The 12,107-nt window shown below is 35.3% G+C and overlaps 1 protein-coding gene across 9 annotated transcripts in view; it reads right to left on the bottom strand.

The window, feature by feature from the left end:
• The window catches only part of APC (APC regulator of WNT signaling pathway), a 120,091-nt gene that overhangs the window by 80,504 nt on the left and 27,480 nt on the right, over positions 1-12,107 (bottom strand). For 8 of the 9 annotated variants that reach the window (XM_053567027.1, XM_053567029.1, XM_053567032.1 and 5 more), the window contains exon 2: positions 377-529. The exons of the other annotated variant lie outside the window; for it this stretch is intronic. In XM_053567027.1, the coding sequence (XP_053423002.1) occupies positions 377-511 (135 nt within the window). In that variant the 5' untranslated portion in view covers positions 512-529. The remainder of the gene's footprint in view (positions 1-376; positions 530-12,107) is intronic. 9 annotated transcript variants of the gene reach the window in all.

Raw genomic sequence — 12,107 nt, 5'->3', positions numbered from 1 at the left:
AAGACAGGACAGAGTTGGGGAAGAAGGCTTTATTTAGTACTCTAGATATATTCTAAAATCATGAGGTTGATTTTTATGAACTACACAGGAAATCTTGCTTCAGTATAGTGATGTTAAAGTTGACTCTTATTTTTAAGATTAAAAATAAGTAGGAACTAACTAGTCACTGGAGCTTTACGTTTATTTTCTTTATAGGATTTACTGGATGAATTAAATATATCTCATTTAAAAATATAAATGCTAACTTTTGTAAGAAAGAGTTTACATATTATTGCTTAACTTAAAAAATATTTGTATGTAAGTATCTTACAGCAAGTTTACAAGGAATACTGAATAAAAACGGATAAACTACAATCAAACATTACAGTCTTTATACCTTCATATTAGATGCCTCAGTTTCCAGTTTTGTAAGATGATTGGAATTATCTTCTAGCTCTTGTCGAAGATTTGAGTTCTCCATCTTCAGTGCCTCAACTTGCTTTAACAACTGATCATATGAAGCTGCAGCCATCCTTGGCTACCCTTGGACCTATAAGGTTAAAAAGCATTTTGAAATACGCTACTAAAAAATAAAGTGGCTGCTTGTTTTTAAAGAAAGGAATAAAGGAAACAAAACTCTTAAAACACTAAATAAGAAGAATTGTGTTAATACACTAATTTTGGTCTCAAAATAATATGTTTCAAGTAGCGGCATCTTTCTAAGAGGATGAAACCCTGGGGTCTTAGTTGAAAGACAGATAGAACTACAGTAGAAGAGAGAACTGCAGCAGTGTTTGAATACACCTGCCTTTTCACAAGTGGCTGTGTTTTCTATCAGGTAAGAATTTTTTTCAAAGTTTTAAAGATATTTTATCCTCTTAGGAAATGCAATCACTGATAAGACATTTATCTATATTAGTAACGTTATCTTATTTTAGAATTTTTGTATGACAGTCATAGAATTTTAAGAGCCAGAATGAATGAACGAGATTACATATTCTATTTTATCACCTTTCCTTTGATAATAAGGCTAGTCTTAAACATCCTCCATGGTGAAGTAGTACTGAACTTCTAGGAAGATCTCATTAAAAGGCTGTCATTTAACAAAATGGACATGAAGGAGAGCATTGGATGGAAACAAAATCTTTTTGATAGGAACATGACAAGAATTACTAACATAAAACTCTATCACATTTATTCAAAAGCATCAATATAATAGGCCATGCTATAGCATATGTAGCCTTGGGACCCACTATGCTCAAACTGAAGCCAAAGACACTTAAAGAAAATGAATGACCTTAAGGTTAGACACTGTCAGAAGTAAAGCAGAGTCAGGCAGTTAATTATATGACTAGGAAAGGGGAGACAAGGAAGATACAGAAGATAAACAGGTAATAAGAAGTCCTTGGCACAAAGAATAGAATGCTAGGAGTTATATTAAGGTTAACCAAGCAGGATTCAGGATACCCACATTCTCTTTTTTGTTTATGCTAATCTCATTTTGGAATAAACAAAATCCTACCTGTCTTAATTATTTAACAGTAAAAAATTACTGTACTTAATACTGAAAGATGTTGACATAAACATGCTTCTTCAATATGAAATCCAATATATATGGAATAAGGCAGACAGGTTATAATACTTGCTAATCACAGTAACGGAGTTCACCAATTAAAAAGACCTAACAAGGGAAATCAAGGGACTCACAGAATCAGACTATAATGGCTAGAGTCAACTAAAAACCTGACACAATGATACCTGAGGTGGAAGGAGAGTCAGATGGAGGGATGAGGCTGACCTACAAAAGTCTTTATGGTTGAAAAGAATGAGCTTTGCATTTAGAGACTTGGGTCTTAATTTTAGGCCTGGTCATGGTTTCGTTTTTGCTCCTTCATTTTATCTTTTTTTTTTTGTGGTTTTTGGCCAGGGTGGGCTTGAACCCACCACCTCTGGCATATGGGACAGGCGCCCTACCCCATTGAGCCACAGGCACCGCCCTGCTCCTTCATTTCAATTCACTTTGCAAACAGACATCTACTACCTTACTATAATTTAAAGGGATAGTACTAGGATTAGTAAAAAAGGTTGACTAATCTTTTAGTTCAGCGGATCTCAACCTTCCTAATGCTGTGGCCCTTTAATACAGTTCCTGTGGGTTGCTGAGAACTGCTGCTTTAGTTGAAGGTTGAAAGTGCTATGTAAATTTAAGTTATATTATGAAAATATATACAATAGCTGTCTGGAAAGTATCCAGCCACATAATATGAAAAATAGAGACATACATGGCTATCTTTATTTTATACTATATACAAGGACTATAAGTAATATAACTTCCTTAGTAAGACTTTAATGTTGATCTACAGAAAATATCCCCCTCCTCCAACAAAGAGATGAGGTAAAGAAGAAATTCAGCTTCTTGAAAAAGACGGAAGTAACATCTCAAAAACGGAGGAGAAATTCACAGGCATGATCGCTTTTCTGTTTACATCATACCATCAACAAGCAGATCTGGAAATATACAGCACATTAAAAAACCATGACAGATGGAGATCTGACAGAATTCTAATAATGTAAGCCTTAAAATTCTTTATTTTAGATAAAATTAACAAGCTTCATTAACAAAAATAATGAAGTAAGGGGCGGCGCCTATGGCTCAGTCGGTAGGGCGCCGGCCCCATATACCGAGGGTGGCGGGTTCAAACCCGGCCCCGGCCAAACTGCAACCAAAAAATAGCCGGGCGTTGTGGCGGGCGCCTGTAGTCCCAGCTACTTGGGAGGCTGAGGCAAGAGAATCGCTTAAGCCCAGGCGTTGGAGGTTGCTGTGAGCTGTGTGAGGCCACGGCACTCTACCGAGGGCGATAAAGTGAGACTCTGTCTCTACAAAAAAAAAAAAAAAAAAAAAAATAATGAAGTAAGAGAAAAGTTAATAACAAAGAAAAAAACAGATACACCTAGGTATGCTGAGACATAGAAATTATAACCTTACACAATCACAAAAAGCCAGATAGGCAAGATGAACAGTGACTACTAAAAAGTGCTCTTTACATTAGAGGAACAAAAAGTTTTAAACCCTTCAAATGGACGTTTAAACCATCAAAAAGATGATCAATCATCCTTTTCCACCCTACTCCAAAATCCCGATCATTAAAGTCCTTTCTACTCTAGGAAGCATTTAATTTTAAGGAACTCATAGACGTTTCATGGAGGCATATCCTACCTTATATCCTTTTAGGATGTTAAAGTCATTCCTCCCCAACCCAAAATCATTTTCAACACAATTTATGAGATCATAAATGTACTCTGGAGTGCCTTTTTCACAATCACAAGAATTTCATATCAAATACATCTGAACTACAAGTCACTTTATCACATTTAAACAATTGTGAAATGTGTGATCACATTGCTGCTGTCGTTGTTTCATGAAAAGGGAAAACCTCGGAAACCTGTTTTTCCGTAGTGGTTGCCTACAAAAGAGATTACCTCACCCCATAAATGTAGTGTAGGGAAAAAAAAGCAAAAGGACTGATATCTAGACTTTTATCCAAATGTTCACTGACAAACAAATTTACAAGTGTCATAAGAAATTAAGACAAGGAGGCAGAAAAATTTCAAGCAGGTAGAAGATACTCCATTAGGATTATATGTGGAGGAATCATTATTTTTAATTTAAGAAGTTTGGGATTCTTTTCTAAATTAGTGGAGCTGCTGTTAAAGTTTTGTTTTAGTGGAAAAGCAAAAATATTTTTGTGAGCACTTTCAGATGGCAATGAAATAAGAGGAAAAATACAAACAGGAAAGTAGGAAATCAAAAGAATCATAAAGACTACTTTGCTCAATTCTATGCAAACAAATTCAAAAACCTGAATGAGATAGATAATTTACCAGAAAATACAATGTGTTGAAACTGACCCTAAAAAGAGATGGAAAATTATAAAATGTATAAGAAAAAGTTATTGCTATCAGAAAATTGATTATATCATTCAGTGTATTAACAGATCTACATAGAAAAAAAGATCATACCAGAAATGAAATGATGAAAAGACATTTTACAAATTCAATATACATTCTTGTTGAAAATACTGAATAAAAAAGAACACTTCTTTATCACATGTCTACCTCAAAGCCATCACCATACTGAAGTGCAAATATTTGGATATAGTCCTAAACTCAGGGAAGGCCTATTTTTACTCTTTCACAATTAAATTAATGAGAGAAATTAGACAGGAATAATATTGGCAGATAAAAAATTATCAAGACACACTTGGAATATTAGAAAGCATCAATTAAATATTATAAGATAATTTAGTAATATGATATGGTACAAAATATATAGAGGGCAGCACCTGTGGCTCAGAGGAGTAGGGCGCCAGCCCCATATGCCGGAGGTGGTGGGTTCAAGCCCAGCCCCAGCCAAAACTGAAAAAAAAAAACCAAACCAAAAAAAAACATTTCATTGAAAAAAAGAAAAAAATTTCACTGTCTTTTAATTATGAAAACAGTCGTATCCTCTTCAAAGGAGGTAGCATGGTAGCATAATAAATTTTTATTTTAATTTTTTAAGGGCTTTAAGATACATAGAGGGCTTAGAGTTCTCTGAACTGATGTCTCTTCTTAGACTAGGTATAATAAAGCAGATTCTCTGGGCACTTCAAACAAACAGGAAAGTTTCTATTTGGCAAAAAAGCACAACTACTTTTAAATAAATACAATATATCCATACAGTGAAATACTACATCAGCATTAAGAAGGATGAGGCTAATGTTTAAAAAAGGCAAGGGCAAAAACGATAAAGGAGGGTGCCAATCACTAAGTCTTATATGGTCCATCCTGATCTACTGCTTGTAAAAAAGATTGTATTATAAAAGGATAAGAAGTATCACTGAAAGAATATACAAAAATATAGTCATTGCCTCTACAAAGGTCTGAGATCTAGTGAGCAAATTTTACTTTTTATTATATACCCTTTATAGAATTGGAAGAGCAAAACAAAGATTTCAAAAAACTAAATGATTACAGAGAAATAAAGTCCACACCTATAAAACAAAATTCTAGGGAGCAGAGACTAATTCAAGAAGAAACCAAAAATCTTAACAGTTCTAAACCTATTGAAGAATTAAAGCAAGAGTTACATATTTTCCTCTCCTCCCAGTCTCTCAAAACATCAATAAATGATTTTACAGACACCTTCTATCAAACTTCTAGAGAACAAATCGTTCCAATCTTATACAAATTCTTCTAAGAATAGAAAAACAGAAAATATTCTTCAATGCACTCCACAAGGCCAATATAACCATGACAGAGACGGCTAACATTGTGTGAAAAAGAATAATTATAAGCTAATATTCACAAATATTGATTCAAAGATCCAAAACAAAGTATCAGAAGACAGAATACAATAAAACACCGTAAAGAAACTACAGCAGACCCAAGCTGAGTTAATTCCAAGAATAAAGGATTATTCAATTAGATCATTTATTATATGCATCACTCACTACATTAAAATATTAAAGAAAAACCATGTAATCATCTCAGTAGATAAAGAATAAACATTTCATAAAAGTCAGTTATCTATTCTTTTTGTTGTTATTGTTGCAGTTTGGCCGGAGCTGGGTTCAAACCTGCCACCCTCAGTATATGGAGCCAGTGCATTACCTACTGAGCCACAGGCGCCACCCCAGTTATCTATTCATAATAAAAAACTCTTAATAAACTGGAAATAGAAGGGAAGTTGTCAAAACCCACAGCGAACACCATTCTTTATAGTGAAATGTTGGAGGCAATCTCTTTAAAATCAGTAACAAGATGGAAATCCTACTTAGCATAGTACAATTTTAAAAAAGAGTGATGATTGGAAAAGAAACCAAATAGAAAATTCTTTTTTTTTTTTATCCCCCGAGACAGAGTTTCACCAGGTTGCCCTCAGTAGAGTACTGTCGCGTCACAGCTCACAGCAACCTCCAACTCCTGGGCTCAAGTGATTCTCTTGCCTTAGCCTCCTGAGTAGCTGGGACTACAGGATCCCGCCACAGCGCCCGGCTATTTCTTGCTTGCAGTGGTCATGGTTGCGCAGCAGGCCTGGGCCGGGCTTGAACCTGCCACCTTCAGTGTATGTGGCCGGCGCCCTATTCACTGAGCCACAACAGAAACAGATGCTGAGCCAAAACAGAAAACTCTTAAGAAATATGAGAATTTAAAGTTTATCAAGATACAATATCAATATAAAAATAAAGTTTTTAATTTCAAGCAGAATTTCACCTCATCCATTTTAAGTCATTTTTAATGGGTTTGAGTCCTTATCCTCCATTCTATTCCTCTTTCTCTTATTTACTAAGGCCCCACAGATGGTGATATTCAGTCTCCTGTCTGCAATATTCTTTCCCCACTCTCTCTCCTTTGCTTACTTTCTGTAAATGGCTACATACATTGACCTGACCCCCTACCGGGGTCCCACACCAAGTGTGGGCATGCTTCAAGATAGCCATCACAATTACCAGAAGTGTTGGCAAATATTTTCTGTAAAGTCCAGATAATAAATATTGCAAGGCTTTGTGGGCCACATAATTTCTGTTATAACTACTTGACTTTGTAGCTGTAGCATAAAAGCAGCCCCAACAATACAATAAATAAATGGACAGGCCTGTTCCAATCAAACTTAATTTACTGAAACAGGTGGCAGACTGCTGACCCCTGGACCAGAACATAAATTCCTAATTTTGGTTTTCAAACACTCCTAAGATAGCCTAAATAATTTCAAAGGCTATCAAGAAATTTCTGACACTAAAATTAGAAGTAAGCTGCTATGTTGGTAAGAACAGAAAATTAGGAAGTGTTAAAGTGTTTGATTTTTTTTTGTTAGTAATCACTTAATTCCCATAATTTCTTTTTTTTTTTGTAGAGACAGAGTCTCCCTGTACCACCCTCCGTAGAGTGCCGTGGCGTCACATGGCTCACAGCAACCTCTAACTCTTGGGCTTACGCGATTCTCTTGCCTCAGCCTCCCGAGTAGCTGGAACTACAGGTGCCCGCCACAACGCCTGGCTAATTTTTTTTTTTTGTTGCAGTTTGGCCGGGGCTGGGTTTGAACCCGCCACCCTCGGCATATGGGGCCAGCGCCCTACTCACTGAGCCACAGGCGCCGCCCTAATTCCCATAATTTCTTCATCTTTATGGCATTTTGAGGTCACATCTTTATGTTTTTACTATCATTCTAATGGGGGTCTAATGAAAGAGGTGATAAATGTGGGTGATTAATTCCTATCTTAAATTGAAAATTCAATTTTTATATTCATATTTTTAATTAATACAGCATTTTTATTTTTGTATATGGTATGAGTGTAGTGGTCTAACTTTATTATTTTTCATATCAGTAACTAACTATATCAACACTAATGAACAATTTCTTTACCATTAATTGGAAATGTATCTCTCATATGCTAAATTTTCATATATTCCTAGAGCTGTAATGACATTACATTTACATTTATTTGAGACAGATTTATATTTCTATCCTAAGTCTTTCTCTCAGGCCCTTCAATCAAATTTTCCAGTTTTTCCCCCACAAAGAAAAAGTTCCACACCTTTTGTATCAAACTCATCCCTATGATTTTTGCTATTTGTATTGCTATGAATGATACACCACTCCACACCAAATATGGCCAATGCAGACGAAAGCCTATCGATTGAATTTAATGTACATAATATTTCCCCTATAGTCACCTTATCAAATTATCCTATCAATTCTGATAGTTTTTATAGTCTATTTTCTGGATATGCAATCATATCTGTAAATAAAGATCTTTTTATACCTTATTACTTTTGTTTTATTATGAACTTGAAACTTTAAAATAATGCTGAATAAACTACCTTATTCCTGATTTTAATAGGAATGGTTATTATTTCACCATTTACTATTCTTACTCTTAATTTCAGTAAATTTTTAAATATGTTTAAGTATTTTCCTTTTAAGGTTTTTTTTTTTTTTTTTTTTTTTTTGAGACAGACTCTCATTATGTCACCCTTGGTAAAGTGCCGGGGCATCACAGCTCAAAGCAACCTCTAACTCTTGGGCTTAAATGATTCTCTTGCCTCAGCCTCCCAAGTAGCTGGACTACAGGTGTCCCCCACAAGGCCCAGCTGTTTTTGTGTTGCATTTGTCATTGTCACTTTAGCTGGCCAGGGCTGGGTTTGAACCTGGCAGACTTGGTGTTTGTGGACAGCATCCTACCCACTGAGCTATGAGCGCTGCCCTTAGGTGTGGCTGCCGAGTGTCTTTATAGTAGTGTTCGACATAATCATATAGTTTTTTCTTTTAATTAGCTGAAGCAATCATAACATTTTCTAATGTTCACCCATTCTCCATTCCTGAAATAAACCTCACTTGATCACATTTTATTATTTTGCTAGTCTGTTGATTTTTCAATAAAGTAAGAGAAACCAGTGTATAGTTTTTTACTGTTATAGTTTTTTAGAATAAAGTTTTAAATTAAGCTTATGCTAAGTTCATAAAATGAACTGGTAGGTGTCTCACCTTTTTATATGGTTTTCAACAGTTTGAATAGTATCTATTCTTTTAAAGTCAGGAAGAATGCAAATCAGAAAGTGCCTTTTTAGAACTAAAATTTAAAAAAAAATACTTTAAAATTTCTTCTATGCTTAAGTCTTTTCATGTTTTCTTCTCTTGTATCGATTTTATTAATAGTTCATCCATTTCCTCTAGCTTTTTAAGTGTATTGCCAGAGTTACACGTATTTTCTCATTTAAAAATTCTTTATCTGAAGGTTATCTCTTTTCTCACTGATGTTCATTTTGTCTTTTGTTCCTTTAAACTTTCCAGGGTTTCATCTATTTTATTGGTATTTACCTTCCAAGCCAGCTTTTGATGTAACACATCCTATTATTTTGTTTTCTACTTTCTTCATTTCTGTGTTCATCTTTACTAATTATTTATTTTCCATTGGTTTATTTTGCTCTTTTTTATTACTGTTATTTAAATGAATATTAATTCATTTATTTCCTTACTTTACTTACATATTCATTTATTAGTTTCTTCCTTCATAATACAAATATTAAGGGCACCAATTTTTCTCTTGGTACAGCCTTATCCATGTCCCATGGGTTATAGTACTAAGTGTTCTCTTTATTTCTAGATAAATCTTAATTTCAATCTTGATTTCCTCTTTGACATAGCAGATACTTCAAAGATGCTTCTTGACTATTAAGCATACAAGATTTTTTAAGTCATCTCTTTATTGTCACTGATCTTATTAGATTAATTGGAGACTTGCTTATAAAATTGCTACTAGGTGGAATTTTGTAACAGTTTGCCTTTATTCAAGAATATGACTAATTTTCATAAATATCTGACTACATTTTTTTAAATAAAGAAATAGCATACGTTTTATAACTGCTTGCTAACTATAGCATAATTACACTATTTAAATCCTCTATATATGCCCTTATTTTGCGTTTTTTGAAAAATGAAATTCAGAAAGCCTACCATTTATTGTATATTTACAATATACTACGTATTATAAATGCTTTCCATATATTATCTCATTTAATCCTCATAACCGCCTATAAGAGAGGGACTACAACTACTCATTTTTGAGTTAAGAAGAATGGAACTCTAAAAAAGACAAGTAACTTCCCAGAACAAGATGTTAAGCTAGGATTCAAACCCATATATGTTTCAAATGCTCATGCTCTTAAAAGATGGACAATGCAACTTCTGTCTAGCTTTCACAATCTATTATATCTGATAATAGTCTACCTCCCAAACTTATTTTCTCTTCAGTCCCAAGATAGCCCTCCCCCTTCCGGTTCCACTAACTTGCACAAGCTACTTCGTACTTTTGTATCTCTGCTTATGCTTCTTCCACATACTTTTGTCCTCTGCTTTGTTTTAATCCCTTAAGGCCAAGCTCTGGTGCTTTACACAAAACCTTCCTGACATATTCAGCCAACAATGAGTCTTCCTGCTGACTGAACAGTAAATACTCTCCAACTTAGCCTAACTGTTCTCTAAGTATTCCATTTTATTTGAGGGTGTTCAGTCTTCCCAGCTACAGCATAAACATCTTTAAGACAAAATTTATATCTAATACTTAGCGTCTGTAATTCTCCAATGTTTTATTCAGTGACAGCCACATAAAAAACAAACATATGCAACAATGAAATAGTACATTATCAATCAGCCACAGAGGACAAAATAACTAAAAAAAAATGAAAAAATTCACAGACTATCCAAGCTGACATTTCCATTAAAAGAATAAGATAACAGATTCCTTTCTATTGCTATACAATTCAAATCAACAAACATTCAAGAACTTATAATCCACAAGATATCATACAAGTATATAGTATCTCATTTAATTGTTTGATTAAATGGGTTGAATTATGTTCTCTAAAATATATACCAGTATGTTGGGTCACGGGTTTCTGTGAGTATCACTTACTTGGACACAGGGTCTTTACAGACATATTCAAGTCAAGATGAGGTCATACTGGATTAGAATGGGACTTAAATTCAAGGACTGGTACCCTTATAAGAAGGCCATGTGAAGAAACAGGGACACAGACACACAGGGAGCATGCCACATGATAACAGAGGCAAAGACTGGAGTGAGGCAGGTGCAAGCCAAGGACTGGTGGCCACCATGAGAAGCTAGGAAAGAGGCCTGGAATAGATTCTCCCTCATCAGAAGGAGCTGACATTGCCAACACAATGATTTCACACTTCTAGCCTCCAGAACTATAAGAATAAATTTCTATTCTTTTAAGCCACCAGTCTGTGGCACTTTGTTATAATGGCTCTGGAAAAATAATACAGGAAAAAGAGAAAGATTAGTTGATGTGTTCTTTGTTCTCAAGTAGCTTATTATCTAAAAAAGGGGACTAGTTCAATAGAAAGGGTAAATTGGATCAGTATACAAATATATCAGGCGGTTGTATCCCATCACTTTAACTCTACACAGTGGCTTCTCAACACTCACGTACGTTGAGTCATACGAGTCATGCGTATGATTCATATGAGTCATAAAAGAGTGAACGCCTGTTGGGGCAATCACTGAACAAAGAGGAATGGGAGTACGAGTTCTTTTCCTGGGGTGGACAATTCTGAGGCATATTCTATAGGTTTCTCAGAAAGTTTTGGCACACGAAACCACAGCTGTCCAAAGCAGCGACCAACTTGAGAACAAACGCTCATACTAGCTGTCTCTCTTTCTTTCCCTGTTTCACTCTTTCCAGGGCTATACTGCTACATGTATTCCCTGGATCATTTTCCAAAGTAAAATATTTCACAAAAGGCCTGGCCTTTGGACTCTGATTGACAAGGAACCCAGACCATGAACCCAAAATTACCTAGAATTTAAGGGCAAGTTTGGATACAAAAGCATTGACAGAGAATGCTACAAGAGTCATACCTTGCTAAGAAAACTGAGGAAAGTGTTCAGAATGTAAAAACCATTTTAGGAAGGGACTTAAGAGATGGCATGATTACAACAAACACAGTTGTGAAAAGACAGTATTCCAGGAGAAGATACAGCATGATCAAAGCCCAGAAGTTGGAAAAATGATGTACCTTTTGGGGAAGAGATGGCCATCCAATTTCACCAAAATACAACATGGAGGAATCAGAGAAAAGAAGGAGGTAAGAGTATAACATGGACTGGAACAACATCGTGGCTGGGTGACTTCAGTGTATGGAAGCTGGAGTTTGAATAGAGCGCCCACAGAAATGCAGTTATAACAAGCCTAATGGGTACAAAGGGAAACTTAACAAGGCCATGGTGCTCTGTTGTTTCTCAGTTTCTAGTACAGACTATGTCAAAAAAGGCAAATACACTGACATAAATGAAATAAAACCTAGAATCTAGAAATAGCTAGTGAAAAATATATTTCAATACGGTTCAATGGGCCAGGTGCCATGACTCACACCTGCAATCCCAGTACTTTGGGAGGCTAAGGGGGCGGTGGATTGCCTGAGGCCAGGAGTTCAAGACTGCAGTAAGCTATGATTATATCACTATGCTCTAGCCTGGGTGACACAGTAAGATCCTGTCTGAAAAAGAAAAAAAAAATGTTCAACGAGTATCTGCTTATTATCTTAGTGATCATTAAACATTATA

This window comes from Nycticebus coucang, chromosome 17, assembly GCF_027406575.1.
Source record: "Nycticebus coucang isolate mNycCou1 chromosome 17, mNycCou1.pri, whole genome shotgun sequence".
Classification (NCBI taxonomy): Eukaryota; Metazoa; Chordata; class Mammalia; order Primates; family Lorisidae; genus Nycticebus; species Nycticebus coucang.
The sequence above is the reverse complement of the archived record's forward strand: the minus strand, read 5'-3'. Positions and strand labels throughout refer to the sequence as shown.